General features: G+C 42.5%; 1 protein-coding gene across 14 annotated transcripts in view; it reads left to right on the top strand.

Moving 5' to 3' along the window:
• The window catches only part of CCDC191 (coiled-coil domain containing 191), a 113,691-nt gene that overhangs the window by 49,531 nt on the left and 37,485 nt on the right, over positions 1-26,675 (top strand). For 9 of the 14 annotated variants that reach the window (XR_016233091.1, XM_089331671.1, XM_089331670.1 and 6 more), the window contains 5 exons: positions 12,312-12,561; positions 21,761-22,212; positions 23,280-23,392; positions 25,343-25,425; positions 26,509-26,610. Coding sequence is in view for 10 of the 14 variants with exons in the window: in XM_089331671.1 (XP_089187797.1) it covers positions 12,312-12,561; positions 21,761-22,212; positions 23,280-23,392; positions 25,343-25,425; positions 26,509-26,610 (1,000 nt within the window). In the remaining 4 variants the exon portion in view is untranslated. Of the gene's footprint in view, positions 1-12,311; positions 12,562-21,760; positions 22,213-23,279; positions 23,410-25,342; positions 25,426-26,508; positions 26,611-26,675 lie in introns of those variants that run through there. The other 5 variants (XM_051819025.3, XM_070072124.2, XR_016233094.1 and 2 more) reach the window with 4 other exon arrangements.

Here is a 26,675-nt window from a genome sequence, read left to right as displayed (position 1 = left end):
TTTTAAAGATCCCAGAACTTCTCATCTTGTATCTGTGAATTATTTTCATGTATCTATTTTTAAATGTTCAGAGTCGATACTAATTTTTTTAAATTGTCAGAGTTTAAATATTAGAAAATATCTACTTTATAATGTTGTCATTACAAAGCACTAGAGCAAAAAAAAAATTACAAGAGTAAGAAGGACATCAAGGATTATCTGATCCAGCTCCTATTTACAGATGATAAAAGGAAGGTACAAAGAGAAAGAAGGACAATCTTGAGGTTACAAAGCTAAGAGTAGCTTTAGTCCAGGACTAAAACTTATCTTTTTTGATTTTGAATCAGTTACTTTTTCCTACACTGCTCAGCTCTTCCATTAACCCAAATAGCATCTATGTCATGGTTCCCTAAGACAGCCTTTTTTTTTTTTTCAATTACATTGCAGTTTACTGTAGATTGTTATATAGAAAAAACAAGAGTTGTATTAATGAATGACTTTGGGGGTGGTATTGTGGTATGGCAGGTTAAACCGCTGGTTTGAGTCCTGGCTGCTCCACTTCAAATCCAGCTCCCTCCTAATGTGCGTGGGAAGTCATGCTAGAAACGTATGAGGAGAAAGGAGCTTTTAGATATAAACTTCCCTTGCTGCTGCCTTCCCACAGATCCCTGGCTCTCTGAATATTGCATTTTATTCTAAAAATTGTTTTAGGAAATTAATTGGGTGATTTTGTTCAAAGATGGTTGTGATATTAAAGCTAGAAGAAGAAAAAGCTCAAGGTTAGCTGCTAGAAGCAGAAGCTAAGAAATATGGGATTGAAGGGTCCGGAGACCCAGTAGCTCTTTTCCTAATGTGCTCATAAGGACTTTTCCTGGTGTCTCAATGGACACTGAATGTCTGTGTGTTAAATAATAAGGGAGTCGTGGTGGTGCTGTGGCATAGAATGTAAAACCACCAGCTGCAGTGCCAGTATCCCATATGGGTGCCAGTTGGAGTCCTGGTAGCTCCACTTCCTATCCAGGTCCCTGCTAATGCACCTGGGAAAGCAACAGAGAATGGCCCAAGTGCTTGGGCCCTTGCATACACGTGGGAGACCTGGAAGAAGCTCCTGTCTTCAGTCTTGACCAGTTCTGGCCATTGCAGTTATCTGGGGAGTGAACCAATAGGTAGATAGAAGGTCTCTTTCTCTCTCTCTTTGTCTCTCCCTCTCTTTGTGTAACTGTGCCTTTCAATTATTTATTTATTTATTTGAAAGAGTTACACAGAGGAGAGGTGGAGAGAGGTCTTCCATCCACTGGTTCACTCCCCAGATGGCCGCAATGGCCAGAGCTGCATCAGTCCGAAGCCAGGAGTCAGGAGCTTCTTCCAGGTCTTCCACATGAGTGCAGGGGCCCAAGGACTTGGGCCAATCTTTTACTGCTTTCCTAGGCCACAGCAGAGAGCTGGAGCAGCCGGGACTTGAACTGGCGCCCATATGGGATGCCGGTACTGCAGGCAGCGGCTTTACCCGCTATACCACAGCACCAGCCCCTAAAAATAAATATAATAATAATAATAAGAAGAAGAAGAACCAATGAAAGAATGAAGAGCTCTGTTGCTCCATGCCTCGCAGTTTAAATTGAGAGGGCTTGTGAGCGTTCTTTCTAAATAGCTCGAGGGATAGGAGAGAGTGTTTACTACAACAGGTTACTTACTGAAGTACTACTTGCTGTAGAAACTTAACTCTTACCAGAATGGCAAACACAGGTGGTGCTGTGGCCCATCCACCTGGACGTGGATATCACTGGTTATATCTGTTACTCAGATGTCTGCTGTGTCCCCATTCTCCAGCTCCTGCACTCGCATTTGTTTTTGTCACCTGGGGTTTCTCTCTCACTAGCCAGTGGGCTTATTTCTTCTCTTTTCTCTCTATTCTTCCCACCTTCTTATTGGAACAACAACGAATTCCTCTTCTGCTTATTAATAATTTAGCAACCATCTTCTCTTATTAAGCCTGTGTTCAGTCTCACCTCCACCCCAAGGGTTCATCCACTTATTTCTTATAAAAATGCATTTTGCTTTCCCTAATAGGAGTTGTGGTCACTCTGTTTTTGTCCTTCTTTTTTCTTTAAAAAAAAAAAAGTAGTTATGTAAATGATGTTATAAAGTTTCAATATAGGATTGAAGTACAATTTAAACTTTAACAAATGTTTCCAAACCAAATCTTAAATTAAGATTCACTTAATTGAAGGTACTGCAACAAAATTCTAGTACACACACTAAATTAGACTTTCGTGACGTGGTAGTATTGAAATTTGAACTCTATTTTCAATTTCCTTAGCATGTTCACTTTTGAAAGTTGGCTCCAGATTTCTCATTGCACTTCTCTCCCTTCCTCCCAGAATTTGCAGCCAGCCCTAGACAAAATTGGGAAGAAGCAGAGTTTATTTTCAGCATCCTCTGCCAACCTTTCCTGAGCCCTGCTTCCCTGATTTCTCACTGCTTTCCTGGGAGGCCCCTTTGCCCTTATATTATTCTCCACAAAATCTCCAATCCCACCCTCTCTTGTACCAATGCTCTTGGCCTTTCCTGGTATATGCTTTTATTTCTTCCCTTTGTCCCTCAAGCCCCTCACTCTTTAATATGATAATCCTTAATAAATAGATTGTCCCACCCAAGAAACCTAGTTATACTTTAACAGGTGTTGTCAGGAAACAGGCCCAAAGTGTCAGTGGCAGAGATGTGAGCCTTACTGTGGCAAGCCAATGGAAAAAACTAGCTGTTTGGCATCCTTCATGTATATAATTCATTTTCTGTTTGATGGATAAGTTCATTTAGCCAACCAGCTTTATTGATGCTCACTCTATAGAAAACCCTCTCCCAAGTACTGTACTTAGAGCAGGACTGAAAATATTATACTTTTTTTTTTTTACCTACTGGCAGTTTTCAGCCTAAATGGGGGAAGTTAAAAACTGTACCCAAATACTAAAAATAATTGCAACAGAAGGCACCATAGGATAAATCCTTAGGAGTGACATAGACTTGGCTATCATGCATTACAGTCCCCTGAGGAGCTTTTTTAAAATAGGAATTCATGGACTCCCACCTTCTGACAGAGGCAGAATGTGGCTAAGTACAGAGGCAGGCTTGTGTGGGAACAGGACGTAGTGAACTGTCAGGCTTGGCTGCAGGTGGAGGGGGGATGTGAGCCAGAATTGAAAACAGACCATAAGGGGCCAGCGCTGTGGTGTAGTAGGTTAAGCCTCCACCTGAAGCTCCAGCGTCCCGCGTGCTGGTTGAAGTCCTGGCTGCTCCACTTCTGATCCAGCTCCCTGCTAATGACCTGGGAAAGCAGTGGAAGGTGGCCAAAGTGCTTGGGCACTTTGTACCCAGGTGGGAGACCTGAAAGAAGCTCTTGGCTCCTGGCCCAGCTTTAGCCATTGTGGCCATTTGGAGGAGTGAACCAGCAGATGGAAGGCCCCTCTTTCTCTCTCTCTCTGTCTCTCCCTTTCTCTGTTTGTATCTCTGCCTCTCAAATAAATAAATCTCTTTATCAGATATCGCCGGTTTCCAGCATTCCTGATTTCCATGTTCTTCAGGGCAAAAATGTGTGGGTTGCCTGTGTCAGTCATGTCTGTTGTCCTTCCCTCTGTGCTCATGGGGAGGAGAAGGAGTTGGGAGCGGCCAGAGCCACATGGCATCTGCAGCTCGTAGAGCTCCTGATCACCTTCAGAGAGGCAAAAGTACGAGACTCGCCTTGCCTGGCCCCCCTTAAAACTCTTTAAAACAGAATTGTTCTACGCTCCACTTCCGCCCACCTGCAGCAGGTACCTGGTGCATTATTGAATGTATTAGCTTCTTCATTCCTGTTCCTGCCAAACCTGCTCATCCCAAAGGCAGCTGTGCATGGCACTGCCATTGTTACATGCTGCATCAGATCTCCGCTCACAATCAGATCACTGCTATGTGGTTATTTATCATTTCTCAGTCAAGACATTTTTAGTTATTTAGTAGTCTTCCCCCAAAATAGTGTTATTACCTTATATATGGATTTTTTTCTATATTTTCAGGACAAAATAAATTTAAATTAGATTCTCAAAAAAAGTTTTATATGCTAGGCCATATAGGGCTTATTAGTCAGTTTCCCAGTGTCCCATATCTGGTTGGTGTTCCTCTGACTTTTAGGTTCTAGAATATGCATCAGTCAGTGATTATCATTTGAGGTGGTGATCCTGGGAAGTACAGTTCATATTTAAATTCTTTGTTTAAAAAATGTTTATTTATTTATTTGAAAAAAGGCAGAATTAGAGAGAGAGAATGAGAGACAGAGACAGGCTGCAATGGCCAGGACTGGGCCCGGCCTAAGCCAAGAGCCAGGAGCTTCATCTGGGTCTTCCACATTGGTGGCAGGGTCCCAAGAAGGTGAACCATCTCCTGCTGCTTTCCGAGATGTATTAGCTGGGAGATGGATTGGAAGTAGAGCAGCCAGGACTCAAACCAGCACCCATATGGGATGCCATTGTCACAGACAGCAGCTTAAGAACTACTGTGCCACAATGTCAGATCTCGTATTTAAATTCTTAGGTCAGCAGAGACCACTGTTCTCTGCATGCAGTTACATAATTGTGATGATCAACTTACATATATACTCTTGCTAGAAATTCCCTGATTTCTTGCAGCATATTGGGCACTGGCTATTTTCCATAATGGAACTCTTTCTTTCATTGTTTACATTTTAATTATTTTTTTATTTGAGAGATAGACATCTCTTATTCACTCCAAATCCTCACAATGACCAGGGCTGGGCCATGCCAAAGCCAGGAGCCCAGAGCTCAATCCGGGTCTCCCACATGGGTGGCAGGGATCCAAATACTTGAGCCATCACTGCTGCTTCCAAGGGTCTATATTAGCAAGATGCTGGAGTCAGGAACCAGAGCCAGGTATAAATCCTAAGCACTCTGATGTGGGATGCAGGTGTCTTAATTGGCATCTTAAAAAAAAAGAGAGAGAGAGAGAGAGAGGGAGGAAAAGATTTTACTTCCATCCACTGGTTCACTCCCCATGTGGTTACAATGATCAGGACTGGGCCAGGTCAAAGCAAAGCCAAGAGCCCCAGCAGCTTCACCTGGGTCTTCAAATAGGTACTTGGGCCATCCTCTGCTGCTTTCCCAGGTGCATTAGCAGGGAGCTGAGTCGGAAATGGAACAGCTGGGGTTCAAACCAGTGCCCATTTGGGATACCAGCATCACAGGCAGCCACTTGGCACACTGTGCCACAAGCCTCGTCGCTTAACTGACGTCTTAATTGCTAGGCTAAACACTTAACCCCTGTCTTTCATCTTATAATTATCTGGAAACTATCTGAAACCATTTTTTTAGGTGAGCCTACCCAAGTAAGTTGCATCTGAATAAAGTTTAAAGAAATTTAAATGATTTTTTATTTTCATAAATATTTGTATTTTTCATGTCATCTCTCAAAAAGTATAGAAATCAGCTTATCAGGAACATTGTCACTGTGCTGAAGGAACTGCAAGGAAGTAGAACAGAATTATACACTGCCTCCCTCCTCTTCTACTGCAACCCACAGATACAGATATCTTAACTACATTTTCATTTACCCTTCTTAAGTACTGTAGAGTGCTGCCTTAGTTTGAATGTGCCTTTCAAAAGTTCATGCATTTCAAACTTCACCCCCAGATTCATGTGTTAATTGTGTTTGGAGTTAGGGCTTTTGGGAGGTAACTGAGATTAGATGAGAGCAGGAAGGCCAGACCTTCGTTGTGGCTTAGTGGCTGAGGAAGCGGCCTGAGCTGGCGCACTTGCTCTCTCTCACCACCTGGTGCCCCCCGCCATGTTAGGGTACAGCAAGACGACCCTCACCAGATGCTGGTGCCATGCTCTGAGACTTCCCAGCCTTCGAACTGTGAGCTAAATAAGCTTCTATTCTTTATAAATTACCCAGTCTTAGGTATTTTGCTATAGCAACAGAAAACAGATTAAAACAAATGGGCAGCAAGCATTACAGTGAACATGCATTTTTAAACTAATTTTCTTACAGTTTTTTATTTATAATATTTTTCTTGTTGCCTTTTCATGGTGTCCAGATAATATCCTTCTTGATAGTCATAACCCTAGGGCTGCCTTTGGTTGTTTATGTTGTAAAAACCTTAAATTAACACATCAGGTAAATTTCACACTCCACCTTCCTGAGCAGATTGTTGTAAATTGAATTTCACATTAATCAGAGAGCACTATATATCTCCTATCCAGTGGAAATTTATGACTTTTTACTCACTTGAATAAAGTATTATGTAGGGTTTTTGTTTGTTTTACCACTTATACACTGAAATTTTTTAGCTTTTTTCTTACTTCTGTTGATACCTGATTGATTAACTTTATTTCTTCTTAAATTTTTATTTCCAGGTTATTCAGTCACACTTAGTTTCATAAAAGTAAAATATTGCATATAAATATTTATTACCCCTATAGTATATTTTTGTTACAAAAATCATCAACCACCAAATATTTATTGAGCATGTATCATCAATGTATTGGAAAGAAGCAGTTTAAACAATGACATACACTGTTGGTATATGTCTTGGTCTCTTTGCTGCTGCTATAACAGAATACCATAGACTGGCTAATTGATAAACAATACAGTGTTTGGTTCATGGTTCTGGAGGCTGGGAAGTCCAAAAGCACAGTGCTGGCATCTGCTGAGGGCCTTTGTGCTGTGTCACAACATGGCCGAAGTGCAAGTGAGCAGGCTTAAGACAAAGGAAGTCAGGCTGAACTCAACCTTTCTATCCAGAACCCACTCCTTAAAAAACTAACTCTACTGGGTACAAGATAAAAGACTAAAAACAATGCTAATTCTTAAAGAAGAAACTGGTTTATGCACTAAACGTTTTGTGCCTTGGTCTTTATTAACATGATGTCTGTGTAAAATGACAGAAACGAACCAGTGTTGAATCACGCTGTTTTCCATCCTCTTTTGCATTATACTAGATTGCTAAATGTATTCTTTCCAAGAAGCTGGATTGAATTTATTGTATACATTTGCTGTCATGTGTGACAGTTGTGTCACTGTTAGAGATTTCAGTAATTAAAAAAAAAAAAAAACTAACTCTGGTGATAATGACATTAATCCATTCACAGGGACAGAGCCTGCATGGCTTATTCCTTTCTCTCTCTCTCTCTCTCTCTCTCTCTCTCTCTCTCTCTCTCTCTGTATGTGTGTGTGTGTCTTTTAAAAAGATTTGTTTGTTTGAAAGTCAGAGTTACAGAGAGGGAGAGACAAAGATCTTCCATCCACTGGTTCACTCCTCAAGTGCCCACAACAGCCAGGGCTGAGCCAGGCCGAAGCTGGAAGCCAGGGGCTTCATCAGGGTCTCCTATGTGGGTTTCAGGGGCCCAAGCACTTGGGTCATCCTCTGCTGCTTTCCTAGGTCATTAGCAAGGAGCTGGATCAGAAGTGGAACAGCTGAGATTCCAACCAGCACCTCTGTGCCACCCCCTAATCCTCTCTTAAAGGCCTCATATCATTACCATAACAATTACATTTTAATATGAGAGACAGATATTTGATCTAGTGGAGTGCCTGGGTTCAAGTTCCAGCTCCAGTCCCAATTCTAGCTTCTTCTGGGAGGCAGTAGTGATGGCTCAAGTAATTGGGTTCCTGCCACCCACATGGAAGACATGGTTTGAGTTTCCAGCTCTCACCTTCAGCTCCCAACTGGCTGTTGTGGTTATTTGGGGAGTGAATCAGTGCTGGGATTTTCTCTCTCTCCCTTCCTCCCTCCCTTCCTTCCTCCCTCCCTCGCTCCTTCACCCTTACTGGCCCCCCCCCAATAAAATTTAATAAAATTCAACATGAGTTTTAGAGGAGGACATTCATAGCATCGCAGTTGCTTATTTTTAAATTTGGAAGAGATTAAAATAGAAATACCAGTGTGCATCTCTGATAATAAAAGTAAATATTATTGTTGAAACTTTTCAATTTCATACAGACTCAGACACAGAAACTTCTGTTAGGTCACGGTGTAACAGGTTTTCCTAAGTCAAAATAGGGGATATAGGCACTGGCTTTGTGGCATAGTGGGTTAAGCCACCACCTGCAATGCTGGCATCCCGTATGAGTGCCAATTTGAGTCCCGGTTGCTCTACTTCCAACCCAGCTCCCTGCTAATGTGCCTGGGAAAGCAGCAGAAGGTGGTCCAAGTATTTAGGCCCCTGCGCCCACATGGGAGACCCAGAAGAAGCTCCTGGCTCCTGGTTCCTGGCTCCTGGCCTCAGACCAGCCCAACTCCAGCTGTTGAGGCCACCTGGGGAGTGAAATAATAAATTGAAAATCAATCTCTCTGTCTCTCTCTCTTTCTCCCTCCATCCCTCCCTCTCTCCCTCCCCTCTACCCCTCTTTCTCTCTATGTAAACTCTGCCTTTAAAATAAATAAATCTTTTTTAAAAATGTGATAGAGCAGCCTAAGCTTCCACATCCAGTGTCAGAGTGTCTCGTTTGAATCCCAGCTACTCTGCTTCTGATCCAGATTCCTGCTAATGAGTACCTGGGAAAGCAGCCTACTATGGCTCAGACCCTGCCATCCAGATGTCCTGGTTCATGGCTTCAGCCTGGCCCAGCCCCAGCTACTGTGGTCATTTGGGGAGTGAACTAGCAGATGACAGTGCTCCCTCTTCCTCTCCCTTCCCCCTCCCCCTCTTCCCCTCCTCCTCCCTTCCCCCTCTCCCTCTCCCCACCTTCCCCCTCCCTCCCCCTACCCCCCTCCGTCCTCCTCCCCCTCTCCCTCTCCTTCTCCCTCTCTCCTCATCCCTCTCCCTCTCTCCTCCTCCCTCTCTCCTCCTCCCTCCCTCCCTTTCTTTCTCTGTCACTCTGCCTTTCAAATAAATCTTTTTTTTTAAAGTCAACTAAGCTTTTTTAAAAAAAGATTTATTTTATTTTATTTGAAAGGCAGAGTTACAGAGAGAGGTAGAGACAGGGAGAGAAAGAGAGGTCTTCCTTACACTGGTTCACTCCTCAGATGTCTGCAACAAATGGATCTGCACCAGTCCGAAGCCAGGAGCCAGGATCGTCTTCTGGGTCTCCAATGCAGGTGCAGGAGCCCAAGGACTGCTTTCCCAGGTCACACCAGAGAGTTGGATTGGAAGTGGAGCAATCAGGACTCGAATCAGCGCCCATATGGGATGCCGACACTGCAGGTGGCAGCTTAACCCACTAAGCCTCAGTGCCAGCCTCTCAACTAAGCTTTGAAGAACCATACAGGGGCTGGCACTGTGGCTCAGCAGGTTAAAGCCACTGCCTAAGGCACCGGCATCCCATATGGGCACTGGTTCTAGTCCCAGTTGCTCCTCTTCCGATCCAGCTCTCTCTTATGCCTAGAATAGCAGTGGAAGATGGCCCAAGTCCTTGGACCCCTGCACCTGCATGGGAGACCTGGAGGAGGCTCCTGGCTTGGGATCGGCAGAGCTCCGGCCATTGCGGCCATCTGGGGAGTGAACCAGCAGATGGAAGACCTTTCTCTCTGTCTCCACCTCTCTCTGTAACTCTGTCTTTCAAATAAATAAAAAATAAATAAATCTTTTAAAAAAAAAGAACCATACAGATGTTCTCCTGACTCACTAACTTAAGAACTCTGTGATTTTCTTGATAGGACCTCAAATAGTCCATGAGGAGAGATACATGTGTTTAACAGAAATGGATATGCAAAATGTTATCCAGAACATTTATGGATCACCTTAATAAGATAAAATCAAGTATGTGTTTAAACAATGTTAGACTTGAGAAATTGTTTTTAATTTATTTACTTAGAAAGGCAGAGAAGCGGCCGGCGCCGCGGCTCACTAGGCTAATCCTCCGCCTAGCGGCGCCGGCACACCGGGTTCTAGTCCCGGTCGGGGCGCCGGATTCTGTCCCGGTTGCCCCTCTTCCAGGCCAGCCCTCTGCTGTGGCCAGGGAGTGCAGTGGAGGATGGCCCAGGTGCTTGGGCCCTGCACCCCATGGGAGACCAGGAAAAGCACCTGGCTCCTGGCTCCTGCCATCGGATCAGCGCGGTGCGCCGGCCGCAGCGCGCCTACCGCGGCGGCCATTGGAGGGTGAACGAACGGCAAAGGAAGACCTTTCTCTCTGTCTCTCTCTCTCACTGTCCACTCTGCCTGTCAAAAATAAAAAAAAAAAAAAAAAAAAAAAAGAAAGGCAGAGAAGCCTTTCACTCCCTTCTGCTGATTTATTCCCAAAATACCTACAATAGTCAAGGCTAGCAGGGGCCAAATGCTAGGAGCCAAGAACTCAGTCTGGGTAGCCCAGGTGAATGGCAAGGACCCAGTACCTACTACCTCCCAGGGTGTGCATTAGCAGGAAGCTGGAACTGGGAACAGAGCTGGGACTTGAATCCAGGAACTTCAGTAAAGGTTGTGTGCATTCCAAGCAGCTTGTTAATAACCACAATACCAAATGCCCACCCGGAATGTTAGATTTTAAACTTCAAAACAGATTCCTGATTGTGGGGAGCAGCCCGGACTGGACTGAGTTACTGGAATTAAGACTTATTCTATGCATCTGCTCTCCCACAATATGGCGCTGGGAGAGAAGTAAACAGCTTCCGCACAGCTGCCTCCAGTTCAACCAATAAACTGTAGGACTTGCTCCTGATTGGAGAGCAGCGTACTCCGCGTGTGGGCAGCCGAGTTGGGATTGGCAGAGGAGGACTATAAAGGAGGAGAGAGACGGCATGCACCAGGAACATCTAAGGGGAACACCTAAGGGGAACACCTGTGCAGCCCCCCAGAGAGCCGGCCGGCGGTGTGCCGCTCCCCTGCGGAAGTGGGGAATGTGGCCAGGGGGAACTGCCCTTCCACGGAGGTGGAAGGGATAGTAGCCAACCCGGGAAGAACCAGCAGCAAACCCGGGGAGGGCTGAGCAGACGAAAGAACAGCGCAGGGTCCTGTGTCGTTCCTCCACGAAGAGGGGGAGCGACATAATGGTGCCGTGACTCGGATATGAAGCCTAGGCAGGGTTTAGTGTCGTTCCTCCATGAAGAGGGGGAGCGACACCTGATGCCACATATAAGTTCCTAGCTCATAGCTCATATCTTCTGAAATAATAATCATCCACTTATAGATAGATGTCAGAGCTTGCATTCTCAATTGACTGCCACCAAGTTGTGTCCTAATGGAGATTCCCATTGCAAAGCGAATGTGGCTGGCAGGGACACCACGTCCCACCTGCACTAAGTGGAGGGTGTTATTCCCTAGCATTTGTACAGTTTCTAAGAATCAAAGGGAGCTCTTGCTGAGGAAAGGTTAGATGATGAATGAGTTCCAGGAGAGCAAGTGTGTTGCCTTTGCCTCTTATGATTTTCAGTTTGTAGCAAGTATCTCCTCAAGGCAGCCATTCACTCTCTTCAGGTATTTTTTTGTCAGTGAGTCATTTTCTTTACCCATTGTTTCAAGGATGAAGTCCTTCTTTACAAGATACACCTTCATAGTTTCACTTGACTTTACAGGTCTCATATATAATTTTTGACAATTCTTTTTTTTTTTTTTTTTTTTTGATAGGCAGAGTGGACAGTGAGAGAGACAGAGAGAAAGGTCTTCTTTTACTGTTGGTTCACCCTCCAATGGCCACCGCGGCCGGTGTGCTGCGGCCAGCACACTGCTGCTTCCGAAGCTAGGAGCCAGGTGCTTCTCCTGGTCTCCCATGCGAGTGCGGGGCCCAAGTTCTTGGGCCATCCTCCACTGCACTCCCTGGCCACAGCAGAGAGCTGGCCTGGAAGAGGGGCAACCGGGACAGAATCCGGCGCCCCGCCCGGGACTAGAACCCGGTGTGCTGGCACCGCAGGCGGAGGATTAGCCTATTGAGCTGCAGCACCGGCGACAATTCACTTTTTAAGTAATAGGGTTTTTTTGTTCCTTTCCCTTTCTCCCCAAATCTCAGTCTTAGATTTCCACACATAACAGAGTCTCTGTCTCTCTGTCTCTCCCTCTCTATCTTTCCCTTATGTATTCATATTTTTAGTCATTTTAGTACAAATTCTTTTTGCTCCTTCCACTCCAAAAGCTATAAGAAGGTATTTTATGGTAATAAAAAATGAATATGTCTTTGTAACACAATAGAACAGAACAGTGACTCTCATCTTGAAGGTGATGTCTTGAGGTACCAGCAACTTCTACGAGGAGACCCTTTGCTCTGGGGAATTTATAACCTGGTTCCATGTAACTTAATATAAAAGCATACACTCAAGCTAGATGCAGCCTTTCTGGGACTCCTCTGCAGTTGGGTTTCATTCATATCAGTTAGTAAACTGTAAATGACTTCTTTAACGGGAGTTGTTTCTTGCTTAGAAAACAACAACTGGCCACTGAGTATAACCGGAAACAAGTTCTTCGACACTGCTTTACAGAATGGCAGCGTTGGCATGGTGCAGAGTTCCTAAAGAGAGAGCTGGCTCTGGCAAAGGAGGAAACTAGGAAGAAAATGGATGAGCTGCTGAATGCAGCATTACTAGGGAAACTGAGTGCCAGTGGGGCCTCAGGAATCAGTCCACTTGAGGAGACAACAGCCAAGATGGATCCGCAAGTAAGAAAAGGAGAGGTGTGTTGTTTTTCCTTTGTTTGGACTTCTGGCTCATTAACGTCTTTCATCTGAACTTTGTACTTTTGTAACCTGGGGTATATTAGCCATGGGTCATGATGATTGCTTTGCTAGGCTATCAAAAGATTGGAGCTGCAACAGTGCACAAAGGTTACCTTTTATAGTATTTATTTTCTTGAACTGAATTTTCTTTGTATAATCACATATAAACTTTGGTATAATTGGAAATTGTTAGGGACATAATATAGAGAAAGAATTTAAAACAACCAAGTGAAAGGCACCATTAGGAGCAGAAAGATAAAGCACTGTTTACAATTGTTGAACTCTTTTTTATTTGATCTTCAGACATGTCCTTTCTAAATGAACAGGTAACTTAAAAAAGAGGGATGTTTTAATTTTAATTCTTCTAATAAGAAATGCCACATTACTAATTGTAGCAGTTTGGCTTGAGTAAAATCACAGAGAAAAAGTAAAAGCCTTTAATTCCATCATCTAGAAATAAATACTAATAATATGTTTAATTATGTCCATTTAGTCTTTCCTCTATTTGGGCATATGCAAATTTGTCTCTTTCAGTATTTATTTTACTTTTTAAAAATTTTTTTGACAGGCAGAGTGGACAGTGAGAGAGAGACAGAGAGAAAGTATTTATTTTACTTTTAAATTTTCTTCAATTATGTTACTGGGGAAATCTAGTCTGCTGTAATTCAGGAAATGGAGGGCCCATTTTTTCTTCTTAATACTAATATAATTGTGATTTTCTAAAATATATGTTTCTACATTTTAACAAAATGAGAACTTTCTGTGTTACTACATATGCTTCAACAACAGTAGCCTTTGCAACTTCTGCAACTGAAACTATGCCACAGAATCAGACCTACTAAATTGGAATTTCTGGGTATAGGACACTTGTATTTTTTTTTAGGTTCCAAAAATAAATTTGATAAATATCACTTGTTAAGGACTACCATTCTACACCATCATTTTGTAATGGCTGTAGGATATTCTGTCATGAACCATAAGCCAGAATCTGTTTAACTCCTCTACTATTGGAATTTTTCTCTAATATGTCACTATTATAAACAACACTTCAGTGAAAATCCTAATAGCTAAATCTTTGTGCACATCCATGATGCCTCACTTAGGATAAATAACTAAAAATAAAATGCATGTTCTATTTCCATCTTATTACTTTTCCAACATTTGTGTTTCTTTGATTGCTAGTGAGGTAAACAGTGTTTAGATCGGATATGGATATATATATATAGAGAGATACATATATAAATACAAATATCTGTATAGAAAGATTGAGAAAGATACCAGGATACTTCAGAAAGTTCACAGAGAGAAAAATAAATTTGAGTATCTCCTTCCCAGCCACTGGCCACCAGAACCTCATTGAAGTGGAGGGTGAATGTAGACTTCGTGTTTTTATGAGAAGCACATGGCAACAGAAGTTGCTGCCAATGCTCTGGGTGAAGAAGGAGAGGATTATGTGGTCCAAATCAATGCAGGAATGACAGACCAGGTTTTCCCGTGAAGCAAGGTGTCTTGAACCAAGGCTATGTCTACTTCCTGCTGAGTAAGGGGTATTCAAGAAGAATGGGAGAAAGCACAAATTTGGGACTTCATTGTCAATCACAATTTGAGTGTTCTCAATTTGGTTATTCTTTAAAAAAAAAGAGAGAGAGAGAGAGAGAGAGATTCCTTGGTTGACTGATATCGTGGTACCTCCTCATCTAGCGCCTAAAAGAGCCAGAAAATCCACAAACTTTTCAGTCTCTCTAAAGACGATGATGTATGCCAGTATGTTCTAGGAAAGTCCTTAAACAAAGAGGATAAGAAACTTGGACCAAAGCGCCTAAGAGTCAGTATCTTATTACTCCAGGTGTCCCGCAACACTGGTGCCGAGCTATTGCTCTGAAGAAACAGTGTACTAAGAAGAATAAGGGAAAATTCCAAGATGATGGAATATGGAGAAAGCTTACTGTTCTAATCTAGGGGAAGATAATTTTATAAAGGTGGAGAGAGTCCATTCTCAGGGAAGAGTTAGGAAAGAAACTGTAGAGGAAACTCCATGCAAATTAGAGGGACACTGTGGATCTACATGGAGAGGGTGGATGTGCACAACTCAGGATCCCAGCAGCTGAGAGCCTCCATACCAGCTTTGGAGAGTGAGGCGAGACCAGAGTGTAGCAGCCCAAGCCACTGGCAATAAAGCTGCAGGAAGAGCCTGGTGTGAGTCCAGCTTGGATTCCTGAGGGCACAGTATACCTGCCAACCTAGAGAAAAAGGGGGCATGTTTCTCTCTCTCTGACCACCCAGCACTGGTGTCTTTGTAGCTAGCTGAGAGAGGGCAGGTACCAGTTTGGACATATGTAACCGCTGCATCAGTTTGTGTCTGCTCACCCAGTAACCAGCCAAGAGGAGATGCCTGAATCTGGCTAGGAGGATTGATGGGGCTGGATGCTCATGACTGTGGGAGCCTTGTGTTCTGGGACTGTGGAAACACTATGGCTGCATGGGAGGGCTCAGGGTGTAGCTGGATCTTTGGGAAGTCAGAGTAGGTGGCTCAACACACTCAGGGTGCCCTGATTCCCTAGTGAGGGTCCTGCTACAGGATCCATGCTCAGACCAAGGACTGCATGGATCTTCTGTGTGCTTCTTCTCACAGCCTGGATGAATACTGTACCCACTGGGGCTAACACCCAGGCACTGATCTCCTTTGAGGAGAGGAGGTGAGTGTGAAACTCCACCAACAGAGCTGATCAAACCTGCCCTCTATTAAAAAAAAAAAAAAGAGAGAGAGAGAGAGAGAGAGAGAGAGATTTACCATGTCCAACTTGGGTATCATCTTGGATACTCTCCTCAACCTGGAGCGCTGAACAGAGTTCCCTGGCCACACCCAGCACACACATCTAGACCCCTACCTTATACCTCTTTCACTGAAAGAGCATTCCACTAATTCACAGAGGCATAGTCCAAAGATAAAAGCCATCACAGGGGGAAAAAAAAGTATCTCCACAAATGCCTAAAGATAAATGCATCAATTCAAAAAACAAGAATAAGGAAGACAACATGACACCCCTAAAAGAACACAAAATTTCGATACTGGAATGTGAAGATGCAGAGATGGACAAAATGCCAAAAACAGAATTAAAAAAATTGATCATAGGATTACTTAAGTAATCATAAGCAAATCCATGAATTAAATAAATCCATACATGAAATGAATGCAAATTTTTTAAATGAAATTGAGATTGTAAAGAGAAATCAAGGATGTGGTTCCAAGATGGCAGAGTAAGGAGGGAGCTTACTGCTCTAGCCCAGGAGAAGATAGTTTTTAAAAAGTGGAGAGCATATAGTCTCAGGGAAGAGTTAGGGAGAGGGACTGGTGCTGTGGCTCAGCGGGTTAATGCCCTGGCCTGAAGCACCAACATCCCATTTGGGCGCCGGTTCTAGTTCTAGCTGCTCCTCTTCTGATCCAGCTCTCTGCTATGGCCTGGGAAAGTGGTGGGGGATGGCCCAAGTCCTTGGGCCCCTGCACCTGTGTGGGAGACCTGGAAGAAGCTTCTGGCTCCTGGCTTTGGATTGGCGCAGTTCCGGCTGTTGCGGCCAGTTGGAGAGTGAACCATTGGATGGAAGACCTCTCTCTCTCTCTCTCTCTCTCTCTCTCTCTCTCTCTACCTCTTCTCTCTCTGTGTGACTCTGACTTTCAAATAAAGGACAGTTTCTTCAAAAATTATGCTGGGGAAACTGGATCTCCACATGCAGAAGTAGGAAGCAAGACCCCTACCTTACACCTTACACAAAAATCCACTCAAAATGAATTGACAACCTAAGTTTATGACCCGATACTATCAAATTATTAAAGAACAGTGGGGAAACCCTGTAAGACATTGGCACTGGCAAAGAGTTCCTAGAAAAGACACCAAAGATACAGGCAATCAAAGCCAAAATTGACAAGTAGGATAACATCAAATAGAGAAGATTCTGTACTGCAAAACATATCCTTAGCAAAGTGAAGAGGCAACCAACAGAATGGGAGAAATTATTTACAAACTATGCAACTGACAGAGGATTAGTAACCAGAATATATGAAGAGCTCACAAAACTCAGCAACACAATGAACAACCCAGTTAAGAAGTGGGCAGAAGACTTAAATAGGCATTTTTTCAAAAGAGGAAATCCAAATGGCCAACAGACACATGAAAAAATACCCAGGAACACTAGCCCTCAGGGAAATGTTAATCAAAACCACAATGAGGTTTCACCTTACTCCCATCAGAATGGCTTTCTTACAGAAATCAACAAACAACAAATGCTGGTGAGGATGTTGGGGAAAAGGAACCTTAATCCAGTCTGGGTGGATTAGGGAACATAAACTGGTACAGCCACTGTGGGAGACAGTATGGAGATACCTCAGAAATCTGAATATAGGGCCGGTGCTGTGGCTCACTAGGCTAATCCTCCACCTTGTGGCGCCGGCACACCGGGTTCTAGTCCCGGTCGGGGCGCCGGATTCTGTCCCGGTTGCCCCTCTTCCAGGCCAGCTCTCTGCTGTGGCCCGGGAGTGCAGTGGAGGATGACCCAAGTGCTTGGGCCCTGCACCCCATGGGAGACCAGGAGAAGTACCTGGCTCCTGCCATCGGATCAGCACAGTGCGCCGGCCGCAGTGCGCCGGCCGCAGCGACCATTGGAGGGTGAACCAATGGCAAAGGAAGACCTTTCTCTCTCTCTCTCACTGTCCACTCTGCCTGTAAAAAAAAAAAAAAAAAGAAAAAGAAAAGAAAAGAAAAGAAATCTGAATATAGACCTGTCATATGACCCAGCCATCCCACTCTTGGGAATTCACCCAAGGGAAATGAAATCACCATATGAAGGAGTTATCTGTACCTCCATGTTTATTGCAGCTCAGTTCACGATAGCTAAGATATGGACCCAACCCAAATGTCCATCAAGTGAAGACTGGATAAAAAAATTATGGGATATGTGGCCGGCGCCGCGGCTCACTAGGCTAATCCTCCGCCTAGCGGCGCCGGCACACCGGGTTCTAGTCCCGGTCGGGGTGCCGGATTCTGTCCCGGTTGCCCCTCTTCCAGGCCAGCTCTCTGCTGTGGCCCGGGAGTGCAGTGGAGGATGGCCCAAGTGCTTGGGCCCTGCACCCCATGGGAGACCAGGAAAAGCACTTGGCTCCTGGCTCCTGCCATCGGATCAGTGCGGTGCACCGGCCGCAGCGCTCCGGCCGCGGCGGCCATTGGAGGGTGAACCAACGGCAAAAGGAAGACCTTTCTCTCTGTCTCTCTCTCTCACTGTCCACTCTGCCTGTCAAAAAAAAAAAATTATGGGATATGTACACCATGGATTAGTATACGATGGTAAAAAAATGAAATTCTGTTGTTTGCATAAAATGGATGAAACTGGAAAACATCATACTTCGTGAAATAAGCTAGTTCCAAAAGGACAAATACCATATGTTCTCCCTGATCTGTAGTAACTAATAGAGCACCTAAAAGGTAATATATAGAAATGTGATTGACACTTTGAGATCACTTTGAATACCTCTTGTCTTGACTGTTGAGGAACAGTTTTTTCCTCATGAAGTTTGTTGAACTTTACTTAATACAGAGGTAATCTTATTGCATAAAATTAATTGAAAATAGATCTTAGTAAAAAAAATAAGAATGGGAATATGAGAAGGAGGCAGAAGAAGTGTAGGAGTACAGAGGAAAGGATGGGTGTGGTGGGAAGAATCACTGTGTTCCTGGAGTTGTATTTACAAAATGTATGACGTTTGTATACCTTAAATAAAAGTTTTGTGGGGAAAAAAAGAAGGAAGAGACTGCAAAATATTCTAAACTTTTCACCAAGCGAATGAAGGAGGCCATAGAAAAACTCCAGGAACAGATAGTCAAGAGACTGTCTAGACTCGTCTAGGCTGTCTTTTCTGAGCGTGTACTTCAAAATCTGAGTCCAGTCAAAAATAAGGTTTAAGAATAATAAATAAATAAGATTGGTTCTTAAATCTCAAAGAATAGTTCATGGAGAAAGGGACTTAAAATATTTTTTTTTTAAAGATTTGTTTATTTATTTATTTGAGAGGCAGAATTACAGGCAGAGAGAGGGAGAGACAGAGAAGTCTTTCATCACTGGTTCACTCCACAAATGACGACAATGGCCAGAGCTGGGCCGATCTGAAGCCAGGAGCGAGGACCACCTTGTGGGTTTTCCACAGGGTGCGGGGGCCCAATGACTTGGGCCATCTTCCACTGCTTTCCCAGGCCATTAGCAGACAGCTGGATCAGAAGAGGAGCACCCAGGACACAAAACAGCACCTATATGGGATGTTGGTGCCACAGGTAGAGGCTTACCTAGTGTGACAACATGCCAACCCCAAAAGCTTCTTAGTTTGGTGCCAAAATTTTGAAATCCATGCATAGTCTTTTGATAATACATATTTCCACCATGTTTTTGAAGACTTCTTTAATGCATGGTTTATTACTTTTTGCACCAAAATCAAAAACATATATTCTATTTTTCTATTAACTTTTGAAGTATCCTCATAGTAGTGATTTGTTTCTTCATGCCCTTTATCCATTTTTAAAACATTTTTTCATAAGAGCTCTGTATTTTTAAATTATCAATACATTTATTATTATATATTGCAATGATTTTTCCACTGTGTCAGTTGTTTTTCTGGCTTAGTTTTAGTGTGTGGTACTATACAAACACTTTCATAAAGTCATTGCTGTCGGTTTTTTCTTTCATCATTGCACCTATCATGTGTAGAAAGCCTTTTGTAGAAGATCTTCTGTCCCCTCACCTCCACGTTCCTCATAATGCCGTTCAATATTTAACTCAGACACATCACATTAAATTGGGCGCGGGAGGGTCCCAGCCTTGCTTTTTATCCTGATTACTGCTAACATGTAGGCTGGTTTTATTTGAAGCTTAGTCTCAGCAAAAGGGAATAATAAGGATGCTTATTGGGACATGTGGAACATTTTGTCCCTTCCCCTGGGCAATTTATCTACTGTACATCAATTAGATAGTTTTGTCTCCACTGAGAACCAGGAGAGACTTATATCTCAAGAAATAGCTGTATGGAAACTTTTCCCTTGCCAGGTTCCATTGTTATTATCTTGAAATGAAAAACAAGAAATTTTTTTTTTGTCTGTGCAATACATACATATATATAAATTCAAGGAAAAAAGCCTCTAAATTTCTAAAATCAAGAAGTAAAGATTTCATCAAGAAATGTTAATATTGTAAAAAAACCAGCTAGAGCAAATGAAAATAGAGGGCTATAATAATAGGCTCTGAAGGCTACAAAATAATCATTTTTTACAGAGTGCAGAGTAAAACATGAACAAATGAAAAATAAAATCTTTAGTTAGGGGCTCAATAATTATGCAGTCATGGGAACTCACGTACCAAGAATACACATATTATACTTCGAAATTTTTCAAAATTATCAGTTAGCTAATAGATGATTTTCTCTGATTAAGCCAGACTGTTCACTTCTGTTTTATTAAGTACAAGCTGTACCCTTAAGCTTTTCTTTCATTCTCGTAATTTCACCTTAAAATGTTACCATGTCCCCAAAGAAATCTTGTTCTTGTTCTCAAGGCTTTTACACAATCTTGCTGGGTTAATAACATGTCATTACCACAAAGTTTAAAACAGCCTAAAACATATACCCTGCTTGATGCTAAATTATTCAAGCAAGGTGTTCTTATGAATAAATGTCCCCTGACATTTCTGAAATAAAAGGTTCTTTTTAAAGGTCTTTTAACATGTCAGATTTTTCATATATCACAAGTTTCACTTCAGCTGAGTTTATAGAAAGTACTTCCATCATCCTGAAAAAGATTTTTTAGTATCTGAGATTGGCACCTTGCTAGAGCTATGAGCTGCTGATATTAGATATCTCGTAGAATTTTTCTCTTTACACCACTGCAGATGCAGAATCAAAAACTAGTCAGGTCTCAGACCATGGGCTCAAACCATTCTAGAAGAGGCATTTTAACTTGACATTATTTTGGCCAAGATCAGTTTTTCTGGTTAAGAATTTGCATTTCCTTGTCTTCTATATAGAACTTGTAATTGATATCTTATGATACCACAGTCTGTTGAATGAACTTTATGTGATGAAGTTTTGAAAACTATTAAGTCATATGCTAATACAAAATATTATTAGGTAATATTCTTTATTTTAAAAATACTTATTTATTTATTTGTAAGTTACACAGAGAGAGAAAGGGAGAGATGGGGAGAGAGAAGAGAGAGGGAGAGATCGTCCATATTCCGGTTCACTCCACAGATGACCACAACAGCCAGAGCTGGGCTAATCCAAAGTCAGGAGCCAGGAGCTTCTTCCTGGTCTCCCACGTGGGTGCAGGTGCCCAAGGACCTAGGCCTTCTTCTGCCACTTTCCCAAGCAGGCACATTAGCAGAGAGCTGGATTGGAAGTAGGGCAGCCAGGACTTTACCTGGCACCCATATGGGATACCGGCACTGCAAGCGGCAGCTTTACCTGCTATGCCACAGTGCCAGTTCCAGTAATATTATTCTTATGTAATTCAGGTATTTACTCAGTAATCCTGAACTTCCACATGTTTCCCAAAAATAATTCATAGCTAGAGAATGTTAAGCCAGCTTTGATGTGGAAATGAATACCCTGTGCCATGGGAAAATGATTAATATGCTAGTGAAAGAAGAGGCATTGAAAGAACAGAACTATTATTTATTTATTTATAAAAGGTATTCTTAAATTTTCAGACCTCTTGAGAAAGAATATATCATTTGTTAAAAAATTTTCAAATTTCTGCAAAATTCATCGTCAGTTCATGTACATTAAATTTCCTGCAGTATCTATCTGGAGAATCTTGCCTAATTCATAAATCAACCATCCAAACTAGACATTTATAAAAGGAAAATGTTTCCTTTTGCAGTTGTTCTGACCTATGGCATGCTTCACACTGCTGTAGCCTCTCTTTCACTCAGTTTTATGGTGAAAGCAGTATGTACTCTGAGAGTAGCTCACAGAGCCAAGATGGCCAGGCCAGGAAAACAGGGCAATAGTTGGAGTGCTAGACAGTTGTACCATTGAACAAAACAGTGCCGACTGGACACGTGTTGGATCTTAGTGGCACAGTCCTTCACATAACTGAACAATGTTGTGTTCCTTCTCCCTCAGGTGACAGCCATGCCCCCTTTATGGAAAAAGCCTCCCATGGAGAGCGATGGTTGTATGCCCGGCCCTCTTCAAGGAAGAACAAAGGGTCATTTGCAGGATCCCCTTCAGGATGTGCCTCAGAATACAACTGACAACAAGCAGCACATGACCCTGGACACTGAACCCTCCCAACAGCCTGCCACTGGGAAGCATGGAACCAGTCAGGAAGCAGAACCCACATGCATGGGTCATTTCCATAACCGCCATGTCTTCCAACAGCAGCTGATTAAGGAGCAAAAGAAGAAGCTTCAGGAACAGCAGAAAACAATTCTCAAGCTGAAGGAAACCCAGCGGCTAGCAGAGGCTCGGTGGGCAGCAGAGCGGGCTGCAGCTGGCACAGGTGCACAGAGCCGCCTGCTGCCAAATCCCAGAGGACAGGTGGAACCGAAAGGAACCTGCCAGAAGCTTCTGAGGTATAGCCTTTGTCTCAGAGCACTCGCTGGACTCATTTTATGGGGTTTTTTACTTTTAGGTAGAGAAGCTCCTGTACTTCTTTATCTTGCTTCTAAACTCTGTGATCTTCCGCTTTCTAAATTATAGTGCACTCTTCAAAGAAGCTCCATGTATTGTGACTGGTACATGGAAGATACAGATATTCAAGGCAGCTTGGCTACCCATGAGAATCCAAGTTATACAGTTACCAGTTCTATCATATCATGGCTGCCTTCTGTGTAGGAGCTCTGTCACTATATCAGTAAGAGAGGAAAATACTTACTGCGTCTCACTTGGATTCTAGGTTTCTGATTGTGCACAGTGTGGAGAAGCCAGGTCAGACAACATCAAGTCCACAGGGAGCAGTCCCTGGCCTAGTTAATTACTTAGAATAACTTTTATTTTATTTTCTCTCCCCCATATCCCGCTTTCTGTTCTGTTTTCCCTTTTTTTTTTTTTTTTTTTTTTAGAACTCCCATTCTCTGGTTTCTTCCCCAAATGCCCACACAATAGCTGAGATTGTACTGGGCTCAAACTGGGAGCCAGAAACTTAATCCAGGTTTCCCATGTGGGTGACAGGGATACAACTAGAAGAGCAATACCCACTGCCTATTAGGATGTACAGGAAGTTGGAATTCTGAAATGAACAGAGTCGAGCCCAGGTCTCTTAATATGGGATGTCATTATCCCAAACACCCACCCCTAATTACTTCACATAAATTTGTAGTTGTTTGAGCCTAGAATAAGAATCCGAATTCTCAAAATCCAGTTAAGTTGGTTTTACTACATGTAATGAGTGGCAGGATAAGCCATGGTGATACCTTTTGGTTTGAAACACAAGGATGGAGTCGAAATGTGTGACTCACATTGTAGACTCCCCAACCTTCTCTTACCTTACTACACCAGTTTATAGAGTGGGTGTAATAATACATATTTATCTCAGAGAGTAAGGATTAAAGCTTGTGAAATGCTTTGAGTTCCTCGGATGAAAGAGCTTCGAAGGAAACTGGTTATTAGTCTGACTTATTTTCTTTTTTCTCCCCCTCAGTTCATCTGCGGCTTCCCCTGTGACTAAAGGCGGAAGAAGTGATTCCCAAAATTCTCTTTCTGGACCCAGAAAGAAGCTGAAACAGCCGGTGGCACCGCATCCCATCCTGAAAGGCAGGGCTGTCTTGACGGTAGCCTGGTGGTGGTTAACTTGCCTCCTAGAGCAGAGTATGGCCAGAATGAACCCTGCCGACTCTTAGGTTTGACACGTGGCAGTACCTGGTTCAGTCTAAGATGGATGGGCGTGAGGGGAGAGGGATGCGCAGGGAAATTCCACTACTGCCTCACACCCCGTGTGTCAACCTTTTCTGGCCTTTCCAGCCAACAACAATAACAACAGACACATTTCTGGAAGATGAATTGTATTTCTGTACTTTGAATGTTCAGTTGTGGAAAAAAAAAATGGGACAGTCACACAAATGAGAAAACTCTATGAGTAGCTGTTAGGGCTAATAAGTGCTGCTAAAGATCACCTGTTTTGGTACTTCATTCATATTAAAATATTGATTAATTTACAACAATCCATATCATGTTATTATATTGTTTTATAATGAGTTATGCCTTGATAGAATTTTAGCAATGAATTCTACAAATCAGGTTATTTTAATTTGATAACATTTTTGATGCACATAGAAACCTTTATTTAAACTAAACAATACTGTGAGAAACCCCCTAATGAATCTATTAATGGCTTTTACTATATACTTAGTCACACACTGTATGTATGTTTTTATATAGTGGTTGACACATTGACAGTTATGTTGGTGTTTGTAAATTTGATTTTTTCCTATGGTAAGATTACTGCCCGAACAAAACGTGATGACACCTAAAGGACAATGTGGCTGCAGTCAATTCCTATTAATGCAAAAATTTACAGTCTTTGCATCAACTGTCTGCCAGGACAGAAGTTAATGTCATCTGTGTCCACCACTAAGGAGGATCAGAAGTGCCCATTTTGATGTGACAGATTTTGTAAAATTATTGTTTGATCAGGGAGTTAACTATTTTAAAATCCCAGTCTGCTTTTCAAGTAGTCTTTAATGATTAAATCTAGAAAAGATGGGGGAAGGACATATTACCAGAGACTTGGCTTCTTAGGGCTCTCTCACTTTAATCCTCGAGTCTATTTCCACCCTCTTAAAGGCAATCTCCCTCCCGCCATCTCTGGCTCCACCACTGTTCTTCTGCAGCAAAGCAGACACTTAATAGTTGTAAGAAATAGCCTGTTAAGTTTTTTGTTTATTAATTCTTAAAACTTGGACTTAAATTCTCCTCTCTATAACATGGCACAAGGAACTGGAAGTAACTATTGGCTGGCTTAAGTGAGCAGAACTTGATACTCCTCCCACCCCCTGCCCTTCTTCTTCCAAGAGGCCCAACTGATTACAGAGTCATATTATCAGACCATCTTGCACATTTGTTTCTTTTGGATCGATATTTAATAGACTGTCAAGAACAAGAGTCTGACACTCAAATTCATTCAGATGCCAGTTCTCCAAATGCCTGGTAAAATTCCATTTCCTGCCCATCTGGATATCTGGGCCTTAAAACTAGATTAAAATAAATTCATCGTGACCTCAAACTTTAGTTTGTTTGTTGTTGTTGTACATATACAGACATATGTATAGTGAGTTAAGAAAAATTAGCAGATTGATTTAATGAGATTTGAGGAATGACTTTGTTCAAGTATTTGTTAGATTAAAAAGTTTTCTACATTCATTAAGATATAATCAAAATTCTCATTTCAATACTTCATATACTAAAAGTCTATCATCAATGCCATTATCTTACTTAGAATAGTAAACAGTATTCTCATAAAAATATAATCAAAACATAATTAATCTACAAATTGTTCATCATTGCTAAGTATGGAAATCTAGGTCTTTTAATCTGTAAAGTGCTTATAAATTCTTTATATCGCTATCCATTTGTATTCCAACATTGTGAACACTAGTTTTACAAGAAAACCCTAACAATAACACTAAATTTTATTATGAAATAAAGACATTTCTTCGGCAGTATTCCTCATACCTCTTATATTGGAACTCTGTTACTATTTTCTAGCTATGGAAGAGAGAGCGATTCAACGAGCTGAATGTAGGCGAATCTTGGCAGAGAGGAAGAAAAAGCAAGAAGAGGAGAAATTGGTAATAAATTCAGAATGCAAACTGAGGCAAGAAAAAGGAATTCTCTAGATCTTTCTTAAAAAATGAAACCTTACTTGTTTAAGCCTCTGGAAAAACCAGTTAGACCAACTTTGGAAATGAGTTTTGGCCTACTGGCCTGAATTCTGTGGCAATTTTAGCAAAATAGAGGGGGGAAAATTAACATCATTAGCATAACAGGGAGGAAATGTTACAAAAGTTGATGAGAGCTAGCAAATCAAGAGATTTACACATAAACAAGATTGGTGTGTGATAGGTGGGTGTCCAACCTAATGAGTTTGCAAAGTTTTGACCTAGCTATCAGAAGTCAATTTTGAGCCGGCGCCGCGGCTCACTAGGCTAATCCTCCACCTTGCGGCGCCGGCACACCGGGTTCTAGTCCCGGTCGGGGCACCGGATTCTGTCCCGGTTGCCCCTCTTCCAGGCCAGCTCTCTGCTGTGGCCAGGGAGGGCAGTGGAGGATGACCCAAGAACTTGGGCCCTGTACCCCATGGGAGACCAGGAGAAGCACCTGGCTCCTGCCTTCGGATCAGTACGGTGCACCAGCCACAGCGTACCAGCCGTGGCGGCCATTGGAGGGTGAACCAATGGCAAAAGGAAGACCTTTCTCTCTGTCTCTCTCTCTCACTGTCCACTCTGCCTGTCAAAAATAATAAAAAAATAATAAGAAGTCAATTTTGTACCCACCCAGAAAAAAATACAGTTCAACAGTTTGGAGATATTTTTGGTGAAATGAAAGAAAATGGATTTTCTCCCCTATATGGTTTATAATTTGGACTTAGTATTTCATAGGTGAAAATAACCAAAAAGGAATCATTTTATGGTGAGAAATTAATGGTCTTATTTATGATGTCTCATCATCTCAAAGATAGAAAGATCCTTTTGAAGAGACTTCTAAGTTACACAACTGACCACATGTTGTTGAGATTTTCTCCTGTATCACAAAGTACAGACTTCTTCCAGAGACAGGATAAATACATTGGAAGATATTTGACTTTCCTCAGCACAAAAGACCCTATTCCCATAGACAGGATTCTGATTTTTTTTCATTTTAATCTTCATTAGGCCCTCTTAAAGGCCCAAGAGGAGGAGCGTCAGATGCGGGAGGCAGAAGAAAAGGAAGCTCAGCTGAAGAGAAAACGAGAAGAGGAGAAACTGAAGAAAATGGTTAGTAGCCACCTACCTACCTACCTCTTAAGACCTATTGTGTTATGGCCCTATCTGCCTTTCTC

Source organism: Oryctolagus cuniculus, chromosome 4, assembly GCF_051225735.1.
Source record: "Oryctolagus cuniculus isolate XC-2025 breed Fujian yellow rabbit chromosome 4, ASM5122573v1, whole genome shotgun sequence".
In the NCBI taxonomy this organism is placed as follows: domain Eukaryota; kingdom Metazoa; phylum Chordata; class Mammalia; order Lagomorpha; family Leporidae; genus Oryctolagus; species Oryctolagus cuniculus.
Note: the sequence above shows the minus strand (reverse complement) of the source record. Positions and strands in the feature narration are given on the sequence as shown.